This window comes from Mauremys mutica, chromosome 17, assembly GCF_020497125.1.
Source record: "Mauremys mutica isolate MM-2020 ecotype Southern chromosome 17, ASM2049712v1, whole genome shotgun sequence".
NCBI classification, from domain to species: Eukaryota; Metazoa; Chordata; order Testudines; family Geoemydidae; genus Mauremys; species Mauremys mutica.
This window is the reverse complement of record NC_059088.1, coordinates 8593646-8617639: the sequence shown is the minus strand read 5'-3', so window position 1 is coordinate 8617639 and position 23994 is coordinate 8593646. Positions and strand designations below refer to the sequence as shown.

The 23994-nt window shown below is 64.9% G+C and overlaps 2 protein-coding genes across 2 annotated transcripts in view; one reads left to right on the top strand and one right to left on the bottom strand.

The window, feature by feature from the left end:
* Nucleotides 1–13768: 13768 nt before the first annotated feature.
* Nucleotides 13769–18576, top strand: LOC123351741 (cell surface glycoprotein MUC18-like). Its single transcript, XM_044991335.1, has 8 exons — nucleotides 13769–14154; nucleotides 14565–14692; nucleotides 15439–15640; nucleotides 16033–16175; nucleotides 17227–17392; nucleotides 17475–17607; nucleotides 18290–18403; nucleotides 18506–18576. Exons 1-7 carry the CDS (start codon nucleotides 14094–14096, stop codon nucleotides 18378–18380), a joined length of 924 nt encoding a protein of 307 aa, XP_044847270.1. The 5' UTR covers nucleotides 13769–14093; the 3' UTR covers nucleotides 18381–18403; nucleotides 18506–18576.
* Nucleotides 18577–21180: 2604 nt separating this feature from the next.
* The window catches only part of LOC123351900 (cell adhesion molecule 4-like), a 35908-nt gene continuing 33094 nt past the window's right edge, over nucleotides 21181–23994 (bottom strand). The window contains exons 9-10 of the mRNA XM_044991583.1: nucleotides 23044–23172; nucleotides 21181–22077 (exon numbers count right to left, since the gene is read on the bottom strand). Coding sequence (XP_044847518.1) covers nucleotides 21968–22077; nucleotides 23044–23172 — 239 coding nt within the window. The 3' untranslated portion in view covers nucleotides 21181–21967. The remainder of the gene's footprint in view (nucleotides 22078–23043; nucleotides 23173–23994) is intronic.

Sequence of the window (23994 nt, the reverse complement as noted above, 5' to 3'; positions counted from 1 at the left end):
GGATGGGGCCAGAAATGAGGGGTTCAGGGTGTGGGAAGGGGCTCTGGGCAGGGGTTGGGGTGCAGGCTCCAAGTGGGGGTGTGGGCTCTGGGGTGGGGCTGGGGATGAGGGTTTGGGGTGCAGGAGGGGGCTCTGGGCTGGGATCAAGGGGTTCCAAGGCTGGGAGGGGGATTATTGAGGTTACAATTTACAGATCCCTGTGCAGTGCCAGACGGGGTAATTCTGGGGTCCCACTCCAGCGAGGGCGCCCGGCGGGGGAGCGGGGAAATGGGCTGTCTGCCCGTGAGCGGCTTCGGTAAAGCACTCAGGCAGCTGAGTTCAGTGTGTGGTGCCTCCTGCTGTCGTGTTGGGTGATAACGGGCCCGGTGAGGCTGGCTGATGGGAGAGGCCTGCCCAGCTGGGGGGTCAGAGCCCACAGCGGTTCCATGGCTCCCAGGCTGCACCCTGGGGTGACGGCCCATCACACCCACTGAGAGCAGGACCTGGAGAAGGCCTGTGGGGCTCCCTGGCTGACCCAGCTTAGCCCTTAGCGCTTCAGCTCCATTTCCGCCCCCGAGCGCTTCTCCTCCGCGTCCGCCTCCAGGCACTCCATCGGCAGCAGGAAATTCCCGTCTTCCGCAGTTAGCGCTGGGCTCGGGTTCAGGGCATCCCTCCAGCCTGGCGCCTGGATCCCGTAGGGGAGGGCTGACCATTCCCGCCAGGGGGATCTCCGGGCCCCCATCCCCTGCCTGCATTTCTGTCACGGAGCTGGATGTCTGGGTCTGTCTTCTCCCTGGCGAGCCGCTTTGGGAAGAGCGGCTGCTCTAGGGTCTCGGTGCCCGACCGCGACCTCATGCCCAGGCTGCCCTGCTCCAGCCCAGCTATTTCGTTGCCACCAAGCTCAAAGAAATTAAACAGCTTGGACTCCCTGGCTTTGCAGGCTGAGCCCTTTGCAGGCCTGTTCCTCCTCAGGCAGCAAAGCCAAGAAAAGGAAAAAGAAAAACCTCCCTGGCTTTGCAGGTTGCCAAAAGGAAACGTGTGTCCGTTTCCAAGCCTGAGGTCTGGGCTTCTGGTTCACAATGATCCCACTTCTGCCACCATGTCAAGGCTGATTCCCCCTCCAGCACTTCGAGTGCAGAAGGTGGGGGCCTGTAAAAACTCTAAAAATTAATACTGGCCACTCCAGGCTGGTATTAAACTCCCAAGGTATTAAACTCTCTGGCCTTGGCTTGGTAGATGCTGCCACCACCCAAGTGCAGAACCCCTTGGAGAGCCCAGGAAGGCGCACTTGGGAATTCCTTCCTGGGGGGCACCCTCAGGCCTTTCACTCCCCCCTCTGGGAAGAGCTGAGAAAGAAAAGAAGGGAAATCAGCTGTTGCCACCAGCTAATTAAACAACATGCACAAACCTCTTAGACACACAAATCCAATTCTGCTCTTAAAAAAGATACATTTTATTAATAAAAAATGAGAGAAAGAAAATTCATCTGGGAACTCAGGCATCTGCTCGATTTTAATAGCGTAACTACAAGGGTTAAGCACCAAGAATCGTTTTCTGGGGGTGCAGCTTAAAGGTTACAAGCAAAGCAAGCGCACCGGGGTTAGCACAGGGGCGCCCACGAGCCATGAAGAAATAAAAGGGATGAACCTGATTGCGTCGTCCTAGACCAGGGGTCGGCAACCTGTCCGCAGGGCTGGGCCGAGTCTTCATTCATTCACTAATTTAAGGTTTCGCAGGCCAGTCATACATGTTAATGTTCTTAGAAGGGCTCTTTCTATAAGTCTATAATATAGAACTAAACTATTGGTGTGTGTAAAGTAAACAAGGTTCTTAAAATGTTTAAGAAGCTTCATTTAAAATTAAATAAAATGCAGAGCCCCCCGGACCGGTGGCCAGGCCCCAGGCAGTGTGAGTGCCGCTGACAATCAGCTCGCGTGCTGCCTTCGGCCCCCGTGCCATAGGCGGCCAACCCCTGTCCTAGCCGTTCCCTGAGCTACTCACATCTCTGGGGTTCAATGAGCAGTTTCTAGGTGTGACGCCGGGGACTTTTCATACCTGCCTCCAGCTTCTTACAGCATCAATGGCCTTGGCCCCTCTCCCCGGGAGAACAACAACAGACCACAGAGGAGTCTTTGTTCAATTTTAAAAAGTTTGAGCCTTCCCATTGGCTCGTTCAGCCAGGTGCCCACACCCGCCTTCGGTCACGGCGAGGCCCCTTGCCCAGCGAGCCGCTTCTCATCTCCTGAGCCACGTCCCGAGCTCGGCACCCTCCCCAAAGCCTGCCCTGCTGGGTCTGTTCTTTTCCAGGCCTTCCCGGGGCTGCTACACCCGGCTAGTCGCACCAGGGGGCAGCGGGGCCCAGTGCTGCCGACGCTCACGAGTGGAATCGTTTTCCTTAAAGCCCCAGCTCCTGGAGTCAGGTGGGTCTCGGCTGGTTTCAGCCTTAAAGAAAAAGGAAGCTTTGAACCCTCGTAGCTGTGGAGAAAGCTACAAAATGTGACCCCCGGGGATCCTAACGACTCAAAGATCAGACAGCAAATAACAAGCTCCCCAGATCTCGTATCTTTACATAATCTAGTGATTTTAAAGCCAATCTCATGATTTCTGGGGAGCCTGACTCGCGATTAAGGATACGATTCTCTCACAGGTGGAGGTCACAAATTCCAGGACTTTCTGGGACCTCCAAGGCATCTTTGGGGGCAGGGCTGGCGCAGCTGTCAGACCCGGAGCAGCGGCCAGGGTTGGGTCAGCCCCCCTGGGCCTGGCGCAGTGGGGCGGCTGAAGCAGCTGCAATCCCGGCAATGCTCTCACAAGGGGTGACCCAGGGAATTCAGACCGTTAATCCGGGGAACTGCAGGCGCCAGTGAAAAGCCCCTGGCCAGTCGGGTTCAGGACCACAAGCCCTTGTCACACATCTCAGGACTAACCGAGATCCCAGCGCGGGCGCAGCCGTTACAGGCCTGGCTGGGAAAAGCCTCACGAGGGACGCAGCGAAGGCAGACGGGTTCGGTGAATGTTCCTGCCCTGGATCGGAAGGAAGTGGGTCGAAACATTCGGCTCTAGCAGTGGTACCAGGCTTTCTGTTCAGCCAGTGACTGGGGCGGATGTTAAATACCAGATGCTAAAGTTACACATCTCTAAATCGGCAGGACCGGGTACCCTGTACGGAAGAGTCGCAAAAGAATTGGCCAAGGAGCTCCCTGAACCATTGATGTTGATATGCAACAAATCTTGGCATTCAAAGGAGGTCCCAGAGGACTGGAAAAAGCTCTTATACCAATATTTTTAAAGGGTGGAGAGGGCGACCCAGGAACCCCTGGGCAGTAAAACCCCTGCAGGAGGGGGTCAGCCCTGTGCGGGAGGGTCGGGTCGTGTTTACTCCTCACTTTCTGGGGTGGTGCCGCCCCTTTTCCCCACAGTTTAGCGTGAAACACAAGACGGGCTTTGTGTCGCGTGACGCTGAATTCCCGGCATCAGCTCCTGTTACATGAAGGGCAGCAGCTGGCCTGGCCGCTTTCAGTTTCCATTTGACACAGGGTGGGGGGGGAGGGGGTTTCGGGCCCAGCCACTTCCCCATGCCCGAACTCCATCGCCTGGAAGCTGTTCAAGGGAATCAGTGTCCTGGTGCAGAAAGCGACGGCGTGTCCTGGCTCAGAGACAGCGACGAGGAGGAGCCGGTGGTCGGTCTGCAGCACGGCAGAGGGACCCGAGGAGCTGTGCTAAAACGGGTGGTTAATAGATCACGTAACAGGCTGGGAAAGAAAAGGGATCAATAGGGTGCTTCAGATTCACTGGAAAGCCAGAGACCCACACATCCCGCTCTGCTCTCCGGCACTTCCTAGTCACCGCCCCCAGCTAAGCTCCCTACTGGGAGCTGCCCCAGTAGCAAATTGCTGAGACACAACATTGGATATAGGGTGAAACCCGGTGGGCAGCTGCCTTTCAATCAGGATAAGTATCAAAGAAGCAATTAAGCTCCTTTTATGGAACCAGGCAGCTGAAACTAAAGAAGCCACCACCCAAACTGTGGGACATATACAAAGCCTGTCAGGAATCCGAGCTATATTGGTGTTGTTTTTGGTGGAGGGGGGTGTGTGTGTTTGAGGGGAGGGTGTGGCAGAGAAACAGCAGAATCACCACTGAAGCAGACACAGAAGGAAGCCAGCAAGCCCCAGAGATGTGCTTCTAACATGACCTTGAAAAAGAGAGACCTTTTGGGCAGAGTGCTGTCTGGAAAGAGGCTTGAGATGTAAGTAAAACAACCTGCCTCTTGCTGTGTTCTGGGGAACAGGACTTCGTAAATAAAGACGTAGCAAAGTACCACCTGACCCATCAGTAATGTCCCCCCTGTAACAAACAACACGTGAGACCCCAAATATGACCAGGCACTCAGGCTAAAAACGGCTAACGTTGGTGTGAAGAGTGAGCTCCATTCTCCAGGAGGAGACTCGAGATTCCCGTTTGGCCAGGCTCGCGAGAGCCGTTTGACCCTGGGGCAGGGCCAGATTACCACTGGCCTGGCAGCTGACGGTGAGCTCACCTCCTCTCCTAATCGCATGAGCATTTCCCACCCTGCAGGGGCCGGTTTTATACTGTCCATTGCTGTCTTCGAAGGGCTGCTTGTCTGGCCCAGGCACAAAAGAGGAAGTGACTAGCCCCCTGCATAGACCGTCAGACCTGGAGGGCCCAGAAAAAGCCTCCCAGAGTCCTAACCCTCTGCTCCTTTCTCCCCCTCCCAGTGCTCAGCACCTTGGTGAAAAGCACCGTGGACACGACACACCCCGGCGGGAACCTGCCCTGCCTGGAGGACGCCGTGACACTGCTGGCGGCTGTGGAGAACGAGGCGGCCGTCGCGGAGGCGCTGGCTCACTACGTGGCTGAGATGGAGACGCGGGTGACGTTCCCGGTGGCAGAAGCCTGGTGGCCACGCTGCAGCTTTTCATGCCGCGCTCCTTCAAGGCTGAGAAGCCACGGTCTCAGCAGGAGCGCATGATAACGCACTGTCACCGCTCAGGCTTCCAGCTCTAGAGGTCCCTGGTTCAATCCCTGTGGCAGCAAGGCCAGGGCCAGTCTAGGATCAAAACCGCTGTGAGCTCGCACGCTCAAGGCGAGCTTGGCTTGAGCAGAGGGAGTAAGTTACCTGCTGGCGACAGGGCTAGAAACGCCAGGACTGGGGCCTTCTCTCCTGAAGGGCAGGAGCCACCCTGACGCTCTAGGCCAGAGCAGGCTGCGGAGAACAGAAATGAGTTTTTTCCTTTTGTGGGCTAGGCCGGGATAGCAGAAAACTTTGGCGAAGTCTCGGGCAGAGACGAAGCATCTCCAGGGAGCTTTGCCTCGTGCTGCGGGAGGAGCTCTCGGCCGCTGTGCGGAAGCAGCACCCGGACGGGCTTTACACGCAACCTGGCGGCTCCGGAGTCGACCTCCGAGACCAGAGCCGCGGGGTGGAGAACGTCGGGGCAGAACCCAGCCAAGGGGTCCAGGGGAGTGGCTGACGACCCGTCACTGGAAAGGGGGCAGGTGGGCGGAACGGGGGGCCGGGGGAAGGGGTGAAGCGGGGGCGAGGCCTCCGGGGGAAGGGTAGTGCAGGGGGCAGGTCACAGCTGCACTTTCCTACCTCATCCCCCCCAGGTTTGTTTTCAAACTCCCGCAACGGCCCTTGCTCCCTTGCTAAGAGGAAACGTGTTTTAGTGGGAGATGAGGGTGATTAGCATATTCATGAGAGCTCATGAATAATTCAACACCGTGTGCTCGTCTTCCCAGGCAGAAGCGGTACTGGACCGGTTCCTGGCCAGGAAAAGGCGGCGGCAGATGCCATCCTCGGAGCGGAGCAGACAGCCAGGCCGGTGCTCGAGTCTGGAGGATTCCCGATCGAACCGGACCTGAAAGTTCCCTCATTTCCTCAGACGGCTGAGGAGTAAATGGGTCAGTGCCGTGCAGGGAGGCACAAAAGCAGAGACTCACCCCCGTTGCGTGGCGACATCCCCACGCACAGGAATAAATGGGTCCGTGTGTCCCTAGCGTTCCGGTCCCTGACCTAAGGGACTCGCCAGAATTTGGGGTCTTCTGGGTTGTTCCACTTGGGAGGGGAAATTGAGGCTGGAGCGTGGTGCCTTTGGGGCAATCCCGTTCATTTACCAAGCACGGACCAAGTCCAATTTGCCTGAACACAGGACGACTCGGAAAAGAGGGGCCCCCTCCCGCCCCCCACAGAAAGGATGTGGACGAATTGGAAAGAGTCCAGTGGAGGGCAATGAAAATGCTTAGGGGGCTGGAGCACATGACTGACAAGGGGAGGCTGAGGGAACTGGGATTGTTTAGCCTGCAGAAGAGAAGAATGAGGGGGGATTTGATAGCTGCTTTCAACTACCTGAACGGGGGTTCCAAAGAGGATGGATCTAGACTGTTCTCAGTGGTAGAAGATGACAGAACAAGGAGTAATGGTCTCAAGTTGCAGCGGGGGAGGTTTAGGTTGGACATTAGGAAAAACTATTTCACTGGGAGGGTGGTGAAGCACTGGAATGGGTTCCCTAGGGAGGTGGTGGAATCTCCTTCCTTAGAGGTTTTTAAGGTCAGGCTTGACAAAGCCCTGGCTGGGATGATTTAGTTGGGGTTGGTTCTGCTTTGAGCAGGGGGTTGGACTAGATACCTCCTGAGGTCTCTTTCAACCCTAATCTTCTGTGATTCTATGATTCTAACAGGAGACAGTTTCCTTGCTCACAATTTGAAGCCTCTTTCAGCCAGTATTGTGCCCAAAAACTCCTTCTCTGGGCTTCTCTCAGGCCTGTGCTATCAGTTGCTTGTTCAGGCTGCATCTCGCTTTCTGCTCCTTCTGTCTCTGAGTGTCTCTCCCCTTTTGCCGTGTCTTACACACAGACTTTTAAGCCAAAGCAATATTCAGTGACGCCCCTCCGCCCAGATGTTTGCAATGTCTGTGAGTTGCTTGAGGCAATGACTGGTGCTTATCTGTCTCCTGCAGCTTATCTGAAACAAAGGGTAGCAGTTAAGCCTCTAATAACATGCTAAAAAAACCCTGCAGCTGGAATGAAGAGATTAAACACGTGTGTGTGTGTGTGTGTGTGTGTGTGTGTGTGTGTGTGTGCGTGCGTGTGTGTGTGTGTGTGTGTGTGTGTGAGAGAGAGAGAGAGAGAGAGAGACAGAGGGAGAGAGAGAGAGAGAGCTCCCCATCACTTACCCTCGATTCGGTCTCTTAGGGGTCGCTGACCCAGTCTTTTCCACCCATGTGACATTCACTTACTATAAATCAATACTGCGCTGGATTTAAATCTCTCTTCATCCTTGAATTATTTGCTGCCTGTCACAAGGCAGCCGAGCGTGTGTGAACTGTGGAGCATAGACTCAAATACCGTGAAGGAGACGCAAAAATCAAGCAAACCTCAGGAAGATTTAAAAGAAAAGTAGGGGGAGAAAATATCCTTGTTTAATGTGAGGCCCCCCAGGAACTAATGGTGCGAGATTCCCGTAGCAACTTCAAACGCTGCTCACTTGGACAGGGAACAAATCAAAACCAGAATTAGTTCTGGGGTAAGATTTTTCAAAAGCATCTAAATGATTTAGGGGCCTAGTTTGATCCCCCAGCCCAGAGTCTGATAAACCCCAGCCAACCGGCAACCGCTCTCAGGGCCAGACCAAGCCATCCAACCACTACCGGCAACATGCCCCACGCAGGCCGGTCTCGGGGCTTAGTCCTGCGTGTTACATCATCAGCTGAACCCCCGGTCACGGGCTGTGGCAGGACGCTGCAGTGAGAACACGTCAATGTTTAGCTCCTTTGTCGCCCCTTGGAGCCCAGGGGTTCGCCAGGATTCCCCACCTTGCGGGGTTTTCTGTGGCGTCATCTGGCTGATTTATAAAGGATTTTCACAGTTCCCTTCCTCAGAAATCCCCACGCCTGCCTCTCCAGCAGGCTCTGTGCCCAAGAAAATCTCTCCGTGTCGAACTCCCTACGGCAGCTAGGGTGACCAGATGTCCCGGTTTTATAGGGACAGTCCCGATTTTTGGGTTTTTTTCTTGTATAGGTTCCTATTACCGCCCCCCCCCCCCGGTCCCGATTTTTCACATTTGCTGTCTGGTCACCCTAAGAGCAGCCAATCTCCTGTCACTGGCGACCAGGGAAACCCCCACTCTTGCTAACAGACATTAGTAGCGTTGGAAGAAATTTTTGGTGCAATGTTTTTTTCCACAGATTCAGGGCAACCAAAGCTATTGGTAATTTAGGTCAATGTGTGGCCAGTCATTCTGGTCAATGACAGGATCTATTAGACGTGGGAAGACTGCAGTGAAAGGCAGCGTGAGCGATGGGGGGGATGGAAGAGCTTCCATGCGAGGAAAGGCCTGGGACAGCTCCACTGGGCAAAGGGACAATGGGGGGATGTGACTGAGGTCTGTAAAATCTTGACGGCTGTGGAGACAGCAAATACGGAAGTGCTAGTTACCCCTTCGTGTAACACCCAATGAAACGAGCGGGCAGCAGGTTTCAGACAAACAACAGGAAGCATTTCCTCACGCAGCGCTTAGCCAGCCTGTGATGCTCGCGGCCGGGGGTGTGGTGAAGGGTTCAGCAAAGCACTAGAGCAGTTCCTGGAGGACGGGTCCATCAATGGCTACTAGCCAAGATGGGCAGGGACACAACCCCCTGCTCTGGGTGTCGCTAAACCTCTGAGTGCAGATGCTGGGACCTGACAACGGGATGGATCACTCAATAATGGCCCTGTTCTGTTCACTCCCTCTGGGACGCCTGGCACTGGCCACTGTCGGCAGCAGGACACTGGGCTGGCTGGACCCTTGGCTGCTCTTATGTTCTTAACAAGAAGAAGAAGTCTGGAAATGTTAAAATATTTCAGAAAGACATTTTGTGCTGGGCTGACATTTTATTTTTAAAAATAATTTAAAACCACACGAAACAAAAAAGAAACAGGGACAAACACTTGTTTCGGGTTGAATGAAATGTTTCGTTTGACCCAAAATAACTATTTTCATTTTGCCGGGAAATCTGAACGTTTTTCGTTCCACTTCGATGCAAAACAAACATTTTTCTTTTGATTATTTGGTTGGGCCCCTGACCCAAGAACGTAGCTCGTCACTTGGTCCAGGCAGCGGCAGCTCCGCGCCCGACAGGCCATAGGCAGGAAATGGGGGGGCTTCATGTGCCTGAGAATCGGACTCTGGCAGATCTGCTCCAAATGCCGCCTGTTCTCGTTTAAATGCGTCTCAGGCGTCGTGTCTGCGATGGGAGGGCGGCGCCGTTTCACTGACCTTTACATCAGAATTGTTCCTTTCAACCCTTCTGCCCAATGTGCAGAGGAGCAGAAGGCTGAGATGCTGGAGCAGCAGCGGAAGGCGGCGGAGGAGAAGCAGCTGCAGACGGAGCAGCTGCTGAAGGACCAGGAGCGCAGCCACCAGGAGAACGTGAAGCAGCTGGAGGCCAAGGTGGCGGAGGAGCTGGCCAGTGCCCGGCAGGAGGCGGAGCGGGCGCTGCAGAGCAAGCTGAAGGAGCAGGAGGCCATGATTCAGAAGGGCTTCGCGGAGAAAGCCAGGCTGATGGAGGACGAGATCTCGGGCCTCAGGGAAGATACGTTCAGCCAACACCTCCCATGCCAATGGCCCCACTGTTCCCTTCTGTGCCCGACCCCTCTGCCCCTGGGCCGCGATCGGCCTCTTCCTCCCACCCGTGTCTATAGCCCCTGTTCTCCCGTCTTCAGTATTCACCGGGCCGGACTCTCCATGCGCCACAGCGACCACAGGACCTGCTGCTCCAGTGACTGTCTTTCACACACACCAGCTGGGCCAGGGCAGATCGGCAGCCCCCCATCCCCTCGCCAGCCCTCAGCCTTTGGCTTGTCTGAGCTCAGTCCCCCTGCGCTGTGGGTCTTTGGGGGGGCTTTACGGGAAAGAAAATCCCCAGTAAATAACGTAGCATGAGCTGACAGCCTGCGGCGGGGGTGGGGGGGGTTAGGGGATCGGGGCCCAGGCTTTGGCGGGCGGGGGGTGTCTCCAAAGCTGTTGGGTGGGTTGGGAGCGGGGGAACCACTGGCGCTCAAGGCAGGATGAGGCTGTTTTCCTTCCCGTCGGCCAGGGCCGGCGCTGCCATTAGGTGACCCTAGGCGGTCGCCTGGGGCGCCAGGATTCGGGGGGGCGGCATTTTGTGCGCTCCCCACGGGGTGTGCGGGAGCTTCCGGTTCCGTTCCCATCGCGCCGCCAGAGGAGGACCTTCTGCCGACGTGCCGCGGAAAACAGTGGCAGGCAACTGAGCAGCTCAATGACTGTCACTGTCGCCTGCGGCATTTCGGCGGAGGGTCCTTCTTCGGCGGCGCGATGGGACTGGAACCGGAAGCTCCCGCGCGCCCCATGGGGAGCGCACAAAATGCCACCCCCCGAATTCTGCCTAGGGCGCCAGAAACCCTGGCACCGCTCCTGCCGTCGGCCCTTGCGCCCCGGTTCCCAAGTGACCTGCCTGGCTCGGTACCGGGGCCGTGTCCTCGTCAGGGTTTCCTGCTCCCCCCGTTTAGGGGTTGGCTGCCAACTTTGTGTGTTTTCAGGGCCCAGCCCGGAGGCACGGGAAACGCCCGGCTCAGGCCGAGCCCCCGGTTACAGCTCCGTTTGGAGGCCGGGGCACTCGGGAGACGGCTGCAGGCCAGCACCCTGGCTCTGGCCCGGCCACCGAGCGCGGCTGCGTGGCCGTGTTCTCGCGTTAGCCGACCCGGTTACATCGGCAGTGCCAGGGCGGCCCCCGCTCGAGTTCACCCGTCTGCCAGCCGCTGAGGCCCCCTGAGGGCTGCACTGCTCCTTGGGCTCGTGCGCCCGGGGGGGGGCGGGGGGGGCGGCAGAACCCCCCTGGCTGGGCAGTAGCTGCCCCGCGTTCAAGGGGTTCACACAAGCCCGAAACCAAGGACACAGTTGGGGGGGGCTTGGCTGGGCCCCTGCAGGCAGGTGGGTCCTGAGGGAGCCCAGTGGGGCTGATCACACCACTCCCGAGGGGCCGGAGCGATTCCCGGCCCCAGGCCCAGCCTGGCTCAGCCAGGCAGACACAGGCCCCTCCCAGCAGGGCCGGTGAGTGCGGCCGGGAGGCAGCAGGTGGGGAGTGGGATTCTGGGGGGTGCTGGGCTGTGGGGGGGGGGGAGGATCTGTGTGTGTTGGGGCACTAGGGAGTGGGGGGTGCTGGGCAGTCGTGGGGGGGCTGGGGGTGCAGGGCAGGGGTGGGGTGCAGGGCGCTGTGCATGTGTGGGGGGGTAGTGGGCATGGTGGGTCCGGGGGGCTCTGGCCATAGGGAATTGGGGGGGGGTGTCCCGGGGGGGGGGCTGTGTGGCACGGCATGGACCCGCCCCCAAGGGAAGGGGCAGGCTGGCAGCACAGGGCTGGCTGGGCCAGTGTGTGTCAGGCGGCTCCCGTCTGTAACCAGTGCCCTGGGCTGGGCTGGGGGGATCGGGGCCGCCCCTGCCAGGCCCCATTGCCCCTGGCCGGCCCCTCGCTCTGGGGACCGACCTCCCCACACCAGGCTCCATTGCCCCATGGGGGCCCACAAACAGGTGTGGTGCCAGTTCCACAAAAGGTTAATCCGGCCCTGGCTGTGCCGTAGGGAGTGTGGGGGGGGGAATGGGGGGCCCTCCCCTGGCTGCTGTGGGGGGGGAATGGGGGGCCCTCCCCCGGCTGGGCTGTAGGGAGCGTGTGTTAATCCGGCCCTGCACCCGCCCAGCTCCGGAGACCCTTGGGGGGGGCGGGGGCGTCTCTGCCGCAGGGCAGCGTGTGGGGAGCCCTCGCTCCAGCCCCCTCGATGGATCCATTTTAATTTCCCGTTTGCTCCGTTAGCGGGTTGGACGGGGCCGGACGCGGAGGAGACGGGAGCGAAGCTTCACTCAGCCGTCCAGGCCTCTGCCCCCCAGCTCTGCCCTGCCCCCCGCTCCCCCGGACCCGCCGGCGCAGACACGCAGCCGCCTCCGGGTTTGGCTGGTTCACAGAAACACGCCAGTTTGCCAGGGCGTGGAGAGAATCCCCAGTCTGGTCACTGAGCCCGGCTCTAACCACCAGCCCCCACTCCCCTCCCAGAGCCGGGGAGAGAACCCAGGAGTCCGGGCTCCCAGCCCCCCTGCTCTAACCACCAGCCCCCACTCCCCTCCCAGAGCTGGGGAGAGAACCCAGGAGTCCTGGCTCCCAGCCCCCTGCTCTGACCACCAGCCCCCACCCCCCTCCCAGAGCAGGGGAGAGAACCCAGGAGTCCAGGTTCCCAGCCCCCCCCCACCGCATCCGGGTCCCCCATAGTGAGTTTCACCCTCTTCCCCAGCCCCCACGGACCCCCCCCCTTTGCTCTTGTCACTTTAAGGCGGGGGGGTCACCTGGCCCCCGCCGCTGCACTGTTGCGAGCGGAAGGCGCTCAGCCAATCAGCGGGCCGGGGGCGGCGTTCCAGGGACCGCAACGGGCGGGGGGGGGGCGCTTGAGAGTGTCCCCTCCTCAGGCCCCGCCCCCAGCCGGCCAGCCCCGCCCACAAAGATCCCCCCCCCGGGGGGCGGGTCCCCGCTGCCCCACAGGTGCCCAGAGAGCAGGTGTGAAATCGGGAGGGGGGGGCGATAGGTGCAGATAAACCCCCCCGACGGGGGGTGTCCGGTCCCCATTGCAGCCCCCCCCCCGCTCAGCTCAGCCCCCCCGCCTGGCGCCCCCCCCGCTCAGCCCCCTCCCCCAGCTCAGCCCCCCCCCGCCTGGCGCCCCCCCAGCTCATCCCCGCCCCCGCCTAGTGTCTCCCAGCTCAGCCCCCCCGCCCGGCCCCCGGCTTGTCCCGCCTCTGCGCCCGCAGCCCCGCCCCCCACGGGGCCCGGAACCGGCCGGACCGGTCCAGCCGCCGCCCCGCCCCACGCGATGGAGGTGGCTGGGGGAGGGGAAATTTACACCCCCCCCTCCCCCCCCCCCGCCAGTGCTCAGCAGGGGGTGACCGCAGCTGCCTAGTTCCCCTTCCCCGGGTCACCCCCGCACAGATCTTCCCATGGGGGGGGGGAGGCCTAGGATTGCCCCAAATGCATGGGTCAGCGGGTGCCCCTCACTCCCGACCTGCAGCCCCTGCCCGCCCCAGCTCTGCCGGTGCCCCTCACTCCCGACCCGCAGCCCCTGCCCCCCCCAGCTCTGCCGGTGCCCCTCACTCCCGACCCGCAGCCCCTGCCCCCCCAGCTCTGCCGGTGCCCCTCACTCCCGACCCGCAGCCCCTGCCCCCCCAGCTCTGCCGGTGCCCCTCACTCCCGACCCGCAGCCCCTGCCCCCCCTCCCCCCCGCTCTGCCGGTGCCCCTCACTCCCGACCCGCAGCCCCTGCCCCCCCCAGCTCTGCCGGTGCCCCTCACTCCCGACCCGCAGCCCCTGCCCCCCCCCAGCTCTGCCGGTGCCCCTCCCTCCCGACCCGCAGCCCCTGCCCCCCCAGCTCTGCCGGTGCCCCTCACTCCCGACCCGCAGCCCCTGCCCCCCCCAGCTCTTCCGGTGCCCCTCACTCCCGACCCGCAGCCACTGCCCCCCCAGCTCTGCCGGTGCCCCTCACTCCCGACCCGCAGCCCCTGCCCCCCCAGCTCTGCCGGTGCCCCTCACTCCCGACCCGCTACGCCTGCCCCCCCCAGCTCTGCCGGTGCCCCTCACTCCCGACCCGCAGCCCCTGCCCCCCCAGCTCTGCCGGTGCCCCTCACTCCCGACCCGCAGCCCCTGCCCCCCCAGCTCTGCCGGTGCCCCTCACTCCCGACCCGCAGCCCCTGCCCCCCCAGCTCTGCCGGTGCCCCTCACTCCCGACCCGCAGCCCCTGCCCCCCCCAGCTCTGCCGGTGCCCCTCACTCCCGACCTGCAGCCCCAGCCCTGCCCTGCCCCCCTCCCGCACACACTTTGTGTGTTGTGTGTTGGAATTGCACCATCACATGCAGTTGCTGGGAGTCAGTTACAGGCGGTTTTTTATTGACTTTCCGCCCCCGGGAGGGGCCTGGGCCCTGGCGTCTCTGCTCGGTTCCCCCCCTCCCCCCCCGCAGGTGCAGGGTTCGAGGCAGGCGGAACCCCGGCTCCCCCCCCCCCCGCCTTCCTGCTTCTGCTGCGACACGGAAGCCGGACGCCAGAGTCTGCCTGGAGCCCTCGCCCGCTGCCATGGCCCTGCCAGGCCCCCTGCTCCTGCTGGCCGCCCTGGCCCTGCGCTGGGCCCACGGGGGTGAGTGGGTCAGAGCCTGGCCCCGTCTGCGGCCTCCCTTCCTCGGGGGGGGGGGGCTCCTCCCCCCCCCACCCGCCCTGTGACCCTGTTCTGCCGAAGGGGCCCAGTCGGGCCAGGGGGGCCTCTGGGATTGGGGGCCCGCACCAGCTCCCACCCGGCCCCAGGGCAGGGCCTGGCTGGTTAAAGGGGGGTGGGAATGGGGCCCATCCCCTCTAGGGGGGGAGGCTCCCCCCTGGCCCCAGGGCAGGACTGGCTGGCTCGGGGGGGCGGGGAATGGGGCAGGGGCCTGTCCCCTCTAGGGGGGGAGGCTCCCCCCCGGCCCCAGGGCAGGACTGGCTGGCTCAGGGGGGCGGGAATGGGGCCTGGCCCCTCTTGGGGACGCTCACACTGTGCCCCATCGGCTGTTCCAGAGATACCCACCGTCCGCCTGATTGACCAAGAGGGCCCGATCCTGGAGGGCAGCTCCGTGACCCTGGAGTGTCTGACGGACGAGGCCGGAGCTGACATGAGCCAATTCACCTTCCAGAAATACAGTCGGGTCAGGACGCCCCCCACCCCCCCAAGCCCCACCGGGGACGAACCTGCCCCTCACCCGACACTGAGGGGTGCCAAGCTGCAGGGGGCGTGGTGGGGAGTCAGCAGGGGTGCCATGGGGCAGGCAGGGACTCTGTGCCACAGAGGGGAGGGAAGGGGGTCAGCAGGGGGTGCTGTGGGGCAGACAGTGGGTCTGTGCCTCAGGGGCAGGGGGTGCATACGGGGTGCCATGGGGCAGGCAGGGGGTCTGTGCCGCAGGGGCAGGGGGTGCATACGGGGTGCCATGGGGCAGGCAGGGGGTCTGTGCCGCAGGGGGTGGGGCAGGGCAGGGGGTCCATAGGGGGCACCGTGGAGCAGGCCAGGGGTCCGTGCCACATGGGGCAAGGCAGAGGGTCCATGGGGGCACCGTGGGGCAGGCCGGGGTCCATGGGGGTGCCGTGGGGCAGGTCAGGGGTCTGTGCCACAGGGGGCAGGACAGGGGGTCCATAGGGGGCTCCGTGGGGCAGGCCGGGGTCCATGGGGGCGCCGTGGGGCAGGTCAGGGGTTCGTGCCACAGGGGGCCGGGCAGGAGGTCCATAGGGGGCGCCGTGGGGCAGGCCGGGGTCCATGGGGGCACCGTGGGGCAGGCCGGGGTCCATGGGGGCACTGTGGGGCAGGCCGGGGGTCCATGGGGGCTCCGTGGGGCAGGCCGGGGTCCATGGGGGGCAGCCAATCGGGGTTTAACGGTGACACAGGGGCGTCTCTCCGCAGTGGCTCCACTCCTGGGTCTCGCTGGACAATCCCGACCGGCTGCGCTGCTGGTTCTTCGACGTGAACGTGACGCGGGCGGACGGGCGCCTCCTGCTGGCCATCGCGTCCCTGCAGTCCTGGCACGCCGGGGCCTATCGCTGCGTGGCCGCCAACAGCACCGGCACCGGCAACGCCTCCGCCGAGCTCAGCCTGCGCGTGGAGTGTGGGTGGCGCCCGCCCCGGGCCCCTCGGCACACTCAGGGGGGCCCACCCACGTCTGTCTCTTGGGGGGCCGTGGGGGGGGTTACCCCTGGTTATATTTGAGCACAAGCCCCCCAATTTGCCCCTTGCCCCCCCAGGCTGGGTGGGAGGAGATGGACGGGGGGTGCTGCAGGGAGCCCAGAGTTTGGGGGTGCGTCTGTGGGGCAGGCAGGGAGGGGGCAGTTTGGTGGGGGGGTGTCTACTCCCCACAGCTAGAAGTGGGGTACAGAGGGACACCCCGATTGTAACCCGGGGGCGGGGGGGCGGTTACTCTCCGGCAGCTGGGCAGGCGGGGGAGGAGGAAGGATTTCGGGGTGCGGCGCCCGTGGGGCCTGACGCAACGTGTCCCCCCAGATCTGCGCAGCGTCTTCGTGACCCGGGCCCACACCTGGTGCGGGACCGTGGGCGACTCGGTGGCCGTGATGGAGGGCGAGGACGTGGAGCTGCAGTGCTCGGCCGACGCCTCCCTGCCCCCCGAGTACGAGTGGAGCCGCCAGGTGAGGGGCTGGGCAGGACCCCTGGGCAATGGGGGGGGGATCATACCCCAAAATATCAGGGATGGATGTGGGGTGTCACACAGTAGACCCAGCAGGGGGCGCCGTGGGGCAGGGAATGGGTCAGAGGGTCAGCGGGGGGGGCGCCATGGGGCAGGGAGCGGAGTGGAGGGTCAGCAGGGGGTGCCGTGGGGCAGGGAATGGGGTCTCAGTAGGGGGCGCCATGGGGCAGAGGGTCAGCAGGGGTGCCATGGGGCAGGGAACGGGGGCTCAGTAGGGGGTGCCGTGGGGCAGGGAAGGGGGGCTCAATAGGGGGTGCCATGGGGCAGGGAACGGGGGCTCAGTAGGGGGCGCCGTGGGGCAGGGGGTCAGCAGAGGTGCCATGGGGCAGGGAATGGGGTCTCAGTAGGGGGCGCCGTGGGGCAGGGGGTCAGCAGGGGTGCCATGGGGCAGGGAACGGGGGCTCAGTAGGGGGTGCCGTGGGGTAGGGAGCAGAGTGGAGGGTCAGCAGGGGGTGCCGTAGGGCAGGGGGTCAGCAGGGGTGCTGTGGAGCAGGGAATGGGGGCTCAGTAGGGAGCACTGTGGGGCAGGGAGCAGAGTGGAGGGTCAGCAGGGGGTGCCGTGGGGCAGGGGGTCAGCAGAGGTGCCATGGGGCAGGGAATGGGGTCTCAGTAGGGGGCGCCGTGGGGCAGGGGGTCAGCAGGGGTGCCATGGGGCAGGGAACGGGGGCTCAGTAGGGGGTGCCGTGGGGTAGGGAGCAGAGTGGAGGGTCAGCAGGGGGTGCCGTAGGGCAGGGGGTCAGCAGGGGTGCTGTGGAGCAGGGAATGGGGGCTCAGTAGGGAGCACTGTGGGGCAGGGAGCAGAGTGGAGGGTCAGCAGGGGGTGCCGTGGGGCAGGGGGTCAGCAGGGGTGCCATGGGGCAGGGAACGGGGCTCAGTAGGGAGCGCTGTGGGGCAGGGAGCAGAGTGGAGGGTCAGCAGGGGGTGCCGTGGGGCAGGGGGTCAGCAGGGGTGCCGTGTGGGTCCCCGCCCCCTAAGCGGTGCCCTCGTTGCAGGGGGCCGACTGGGTGGTGGCGTCCAGCGTGCTGACCCTGCCCCACGTGAGCCGGGAGCAGGCCGGGACCTACGAGTGCCGGGCCCAGCACCCCAGCCTGCCCCACCTGGCGCGCAGCCGGGCCGTGCGGCTGGACGTGCAGGGGCCGCAGAGCAGCTACCAGCTGGGTGAGTCGGGGGCTCCCCCGCCACGTCCCCCCCACGGGCTGTGACCCGCCCGCCCCGCACTGACCCCTCTCTCTGCCCCCAGAGCCGGGCCTGGGGCTGAGCACCCCCGTGCTGCTGCTGGCCGTGGGGCTGCCGGCCCTGCTGCTCCTGCTGCTGGTGCTGGGGCTCAGCGTCCTCGTTCTGCGGCGCCGCCAGGCCGCCAAGATCCCGGCCGGGTGAGTGCGGGGGGCCGGGCGCGGGGTCTGATCCGCCCATGGGGCCGGGGGCGGGGTCTGCCCTCCGGGGGGGGGCTGGGCGGGGGGGGCCGGGCGCGGGGTCTGATCCGCCCATGGGGCCGGGGTCTGTCCTCCGGGGGGCGCCAGGCGGGGAGACCGGGCGGGGGGGTCTGCCCTCTGGGGGGCGCCAGGCGGGAGGGCCGGGGGCAGGGTCTGTCCTCCGGGGGGGGGGGCGGGCGCAGGGTCTGTCCTCCAGGGGGCGCCAGGCGGGGGGACAGGGCGCGGGGTCACAGTGGGGGGGTCGTCTCTCTTCATTTTCCCTCCCCCAGCTCGGTCCCAGGAAGATTCGGGGGCTGGGGGGGGCTAATGGGGGTCTGCCCACAGGGAAGGTGGAATGGGGGATGGGATCCCGGGGGCTGGTTGGGGGGGTCTTACCCCCAGCCAGCCCCCTCCAGGCAGGGGGAATCACTCACCCCGGCTCTCTGCCCCCTGCCTGGAGGGGGCTGGTTGGGGGGTCTTTCCTGCTGCCTGGAGGGGGCTGGGGGGGGTCTCTCCCCCCCTGCCTGGAGGGGGCTGGTTGGGGGCTCTTTCCCCCTGCCTGGGGGGGGCTGGCTGGGGGGTCTCCCCCCGCCTGGGGGGGCTGGCTGGGGTCTCTCTCACCCCGGCTCTGTCCCCGGTGCAGGGAGGAGCCCGGCCAGCGCACCCCCATCTACAAGGGCAGCCTGGAGTCGGTCCCGTCGGTGGCGGGGGACCAGCAGCCCCTGGTGCTGTGAGCTGGGCCCGGCCCCCGGCACAGGTAGGGGATTCGCTCCTCCCATGAGCCTTTGGGGACTGCAGCCCCCCCCACCCGACCCCAATTTCTCACCCCCCCCATTGAAATCTCTTTTCTCCCCCCCAGGCAGAACCGCACCGGCCGTCACAGACGAGATTCAGCCACTTCTGTAATCAGCGGGGGGGGGTTATGGGGGGGCTTTGGGGGAGGAGGAAATTATTGGGGGCTCAGCTGCGTTTTCTGAGGGGGGGCTTATTCTGGGGTGGTTTCTATAGGTAGTTGATGCAGATACAGCCACTGTGGGGGGTGGGGAGATACTCTGGATGGGGGGGCTGGTGTTATTTTGGGGGTGGGGTGGATCTTGGGGTGCTGTTTGACCAGCCCAGCTCCCCCCCCAGGTGGTCTCTTTTGGGGGCTCTGACTTAGGGGGCTGGGAGCTTGGTTTGGGGGATATTGGCATGCGGGAGCCAACCCCCCGTTTTGTAATGGGGGGGGGTTGTTCATGGAACCCTCCCAAAATGCAAACCTCCCGCCACCCCCCAATTCACTCTGCAGGGGTCACCGGTCCAGAGACCCCCAATCTCCAGAGGCCTGATCCCCCCCCCCCCAGCTAAACAGAGTTAATTTGCTTTGTTAATGGGGAGACTGTAATCAGTGTAGTGGGGGAGGGGTCAGGGCAGCCTGAGGGGGGGGTCCCCCTAAACTGGGACCCCCCAGTGCTGATCCCCTGCGATCTGCTCTCGCCCCTTTGCTTTCATCGGCCCTGCATGTCAGTGCTTGCGGGCCGGGGGCTGAGCATTATTTCGGGGGGGGGGGATTTCTTAGGGCTGTTGCTTAAAATCTGGGTATTGTAGTTCTGGGGGAGGGGCCTGGCCCTTTAAATGGGGGGGGCATGGGCCAGCCCCCCGGCTTAAACGGGATTAAAATGACACTTTTAAACTCTGGGTGCGAGTGCTGGTGTTGGAATCCCCCCCCCCCCCCGCCATGGGGCCGGGATTGAGGGGCACCAGCAGGGCTGTGGGACAGCCCTGGAGTCTGTCGTTGCCCCTAAACCCCACTTCCCTCCCAGAGCCGGGGAGAGAACCCAGGCGTCCTGGCTCCCAGCCCCCCCCCACCCCCCCCTTCCCTCCCAGAGCCGGGGAGAGAACCCAGGCGTCCTGGCTCCCAGCCCCCCTCAACCCCTCACTTCCCTCCCAGAGCCGGGGAGAGAACCCAGGCGTCCTGGCTACCAGCCCCCCCGCTTCCCTCCCAGAGCCGGGGAGAGAACCCAGGAGTCCGGGCTCCCAGCCCCCCCCACTGCCCCACTTCCCTCGCAGAGCCTGGGAGAGAACCCAGGAGTCCTGGCTCCCAGCCCCCCCCCCCCCGCCCCCCTCTTCCCTCCCAGAGCCGGGGAGAGAACCCAGGAGTCCTGGCTCTCAGCCTCTACCCCCCCCCACCCCCCACCTTCCCTCCCAGAGCCGGGGAGAGAACCCAGGAGTCCTGGCTCTCAGCCCACCCCAACGCCCCACTTCCCTCCCAGAGCCGGGGAGAGAACCCAGGAGTCCTGGCTCCCAGCCCCCCCCCCAACCCCCCCCCCCAACCCCCCACTTCCCTCCCAGAGCCAGGGAGAGAACCCAGGAGTCCTGGCTCCCAGCCCCCCCCAACCCCCCACTTCCCTCCCAGAGCCGGGGAGAGAACCCAGGAGTCCTGGCTCTCAGCGCCCCCCAACCCCCCCCTTCCCTCCCAGAGCCGGGGAGAGAACCCAGGAGTCCTGGCTCTCAGCGCCCCCCCGCCCGCTCTCTGGGGCCCTGCCCTCTGTCCCAGCCGTGGGGAGGTTGCTGGGGGGTGGGTCCCGCTGCTCCTGTTCTCAGCGGCGAGTCTGGTGGGGGGGGGTCCCTGTGATTGGGGGGGGTGTGATTTTTCTTCAGCCCCCTCGGGATCTCACTCAACCTGCGTCCCTCGTGTCTCAAGCCCAAGCTGTGATTTTTAGGCCCCTGAGTGACACTTTCTGAAGGGGGGAGACGCCCCCCCCCCCGGGACGGCCCCACAAACCAGGTCTCTGCCCCCACTCGGGTTAAAAGAATTAATCGGGGAGTTTATTGAAGTATCAAAGGCGGTTAAAAGGCGACAGATATTTACATATATATTAACGTTCAGGCTGCGGCGGGGGCAGGGGAACAGTCTCGGGGTGGGGGGGGCCTGGCCCCCCCACAGAGCCCCCTCCCCGCACCCCGGTTATATATTAATTATTATATCTCCCATTCGTTCCCCCTGTCCCCTCCCCCGACACACACGCTAGAAAATAACCTCGAGCCAGAGACGGGCTGGGACCCACGGGGGGGGGGGGTTCTTCTGGACAAAGGGCGGGCCGGGGGGGCAGTCAAGGAACTGGGGGGGTCAGAGGGGATCAGGGAGGAGATGCCCACACTGGAGATGCGGCCCCTCTGGGGTGGGGCGGGTTATGGGGGGACCCCTTGCCTGGTGCAGGACACGGCCCATCTGGGGTGCGGCGGGTTATGGGGGGGACCCCTTGCCCGGCGCAGGACACGGCCCCTCTGGGGCGGGTTATGGGGTGCAGGGAGGGGGAGGGGGTCCCCGCTCTCCAGCAGGCCGTGATGGGGAAGCTCTTTCCCAGTTTAACGGGGGGGGGGGAGGGAGTTCAGGGTCTGGCTTCTCTAATGCCCAGGGTTGGGGGGTGGCACTGACTACGGGGGGCGAGCGAGCCCCACCCCCACAGCACCCCCAGTGCTGGGGGAATCTGAGGGGCTGGTGCATTGAGGGGGCAGGAGGGTGAAATCTGGATTTGCCCCATTCAGCCCTCTGGGCCCGCGGGTGCCCCCAGGCAGGGGAGTTCTGGGGGGTGGGGGAAGATGCCCCGGCCCCCCCAGCTCCTCCGCCCCCCCCCCGCCCCGTCTCAGGCTCTTGTGCTTGGTGAGGACGTCACATGACGAGGACGGACAGACACTGATGGACACAGATCCCCCCCCCCCCCAACAATCATGGCTTTAAAGAGTCCAACCTGCTTTTAAGGCCCACAGCAGGAATTCGGGAGCCCTGGATGGAACCCAGGAGTCCTGGCTCCCCGCCACCACCCTCCACCCCATTAACTCCCATCACCCTCCCGGAGCCGGGGAGAGAACCCAGGAGTCCGGGCCCCAGCAGGCCCATCCCCCATCCAGTCACGGCCCAGTTAAGCTGTTTACAAAAGCACCCCACGGTCTCCACCCCACCTCCCTGGGGCCCCACCCCCATCAGAGGGGCGTGGTCCCCCCAATTGTATGGTGGGTGAGGCCTGAATCCCCTGCTTCACCCCCCCGACCCCCTCCTCTGCCTGGGCAAAGGGCACCACCTGGGGACCCTGGAGGGGGGACTTTCACGGGTGGGCGGGGCCTCAGCCCAAGGGCGTGGTCTTACTACACAGGGGTGGGGCTTCTTGTAGGAGGCGGGGCCTCAGCCCAGGGGCGGGGCTTGAACCCCAGGCTGCTGGCACATAGGCCTTGGTTTCAAAAATTAAACCAACCCCCCCCCCCCCCAATCCTGTGGTTCGGCCGCTGCTCGATGGGCTGGTCCAAACTCTCCCCTGGCTCCGCCCCCGGCTCCGCCCCCGGCTCAGATGAAGAATTCCTCCTTGCGCTTGTGGCCGTCCCCGCCGTTGAGAAACGCCTCCCGCGCCTCGCCGTGCTCGTCCAGCCCGCTGGCCTCGTGCGTCAGGTACGAGCCTGGGGGGCGGAGGGGGGGGAGGTGAGGGGCTGCCCCGAACCCTGCTGCCCCGCCCCCTCTGGCCCCTGCTGCCCCGCCCCCTCTGGCCCCTGCCCCCCGCCCCCTGCTGCCCCCCCGCCCCCTGCTGCCCCGCCCCCTCTGGCCCCTGCAGCCCCGCCCCCTGCGGCCCTGGCCCCTCCCTCCCCCTGCTGCCCTGCCCCCTCCGCCCCCTGCAGCCCTGGCCCCTCCCTCCCCCTGGTGCCCCGCCCCTCCGCCCCCTGCTGCCCCGCCCCCTGTGGCCCCGCCCCCTGTGGCCCCTGTGGCCCTGGCCCCTCCCTCCCCCTGCGGCCCCGCCCCCTGTGGCCCCTGCGGCTCTGGCCCCTCCCTCCCCTGCTGCCCCGCCCCTGCGGCCCTGGCCCCTCCCTTCCTCCCCCTGCTGCCCCGCCTCCTGTGGCCCTGGACCCTCCCTTCCCCTGCGGCCCCGCCCCCTGTGGCCCCGCCCCCTCCAGCCCTGGCCCCTCTCCCACTGCCCCTCCCCCCCACTGTCCTGCCCCTCCTCTGGCTCTGTCCCCAACCCCACACTGCCCTGTCCCCTCCCCTCCCCTCCCCGCTTCTGTCCCATCCCCCTTCATCCTCCCCCAGCCCCTCCCGCCCTGTCCCCTGCTCCCCACTGCCCCACACCACACCCCAACCCCCCCCGTGCCCCCCCCACGCACCTTTCTGCCGGATGGAGCACCACACCCCATCCCCCCCTGTGCCCCCCCATGCACCTTTCTGCCGGATGGAGCACCACACCCCATCCCCCCCTGTGCCCCCCCATGCACCTTTCTGCCGGATGGAGCACCACACCCCATCCCCCCCTGTGCCCCCCCATGCACCTTTCTGCCGGATGGAGCACCACACCCCATCCCCCCCTGTGCCCCCCCATGCACCTTTCTGCCGGATGGAGCACCACACCCCATCCCCCCCTGTGCCCCCCCACGCACCTTTCTGCCGGATGGAGCACCACACCATGCCGATCAGGACGCAGATGACGCTGAAGACCAGCAGGGCGAGGATGCCGCCCACGATGGCGTAGGGCACCGAGGTCTGGGCCTCCACAATGGCCCCGGGGTCTGGGGGCAGGAAGGAGGGGTCAGGGGGGGCCGGGCCCGGGTGGACACCGAGTGGCCACGTGGGCTGGAGCTCCCAGCTGCCCCGCCCCCAGGGGGCTGCGGGTCGGCAGTGAGGGTCCCCGGGAGACAGGGGGCTGCGGATCAGGAGTGAGGGGCGCCAGGGGGTGGGAGTGAGGGGTGCTGGGGGGGACAGGGGGCTGCGGGTCAGGAGTGAGGGGCGCCGGGGGCGGGAGTGAGGGGTGCTGGGGGGGACAGGGGGCTGCGAGTCGGGAGGGAGGGGCGCCGGGGGCTGCGGGTCGGGAGGGAGGGAGGGAGGGGCGCCGGGGGGCAGGGGGCCGCGGGTCGGGAGGGAGGGAGGGGCGCCGGGGGGCAGGGGGCTGTGGGTCGGGAGGGAGGGGCGCCGGGGGGCAGGGGGCTGTGGGTCAGGAGGGAGGAAGGGGAGCCGGGGGGCAAGGGGCCGCGGGACAGGCAGAAGGGGCGCCGGGGGCCGTGGGTCGGGAGGGAGGGGAGCCGGGGGCCACGGGGCTGCGGTTCGGGAGGAAGGGAGGGAGGGGCGCCGGGGGGCAGGGGGCCGCGGGTCGGGAGGGAGGAAGGGGCGCCGGGGGGCAGGGGGCCGCGGGACAGGCGGAAGGGGCGCCGGGGGCCGTGGGTCGGGAGGGAGGGGTGCACGGGGCCACGGGTCGGGAGGGAGGGGCGCCGGGGGCCGTGGGTCAGGCGGGAGGGGCGCCGGGGGCCGTGGGTCGGGAGGGAGGGGCGCCGGGGGCCGTGGGTCAGGCGGGAGGGGCGCCGGGGGCCATGGGTCGGAGGGAGGGGCGCCGGGGG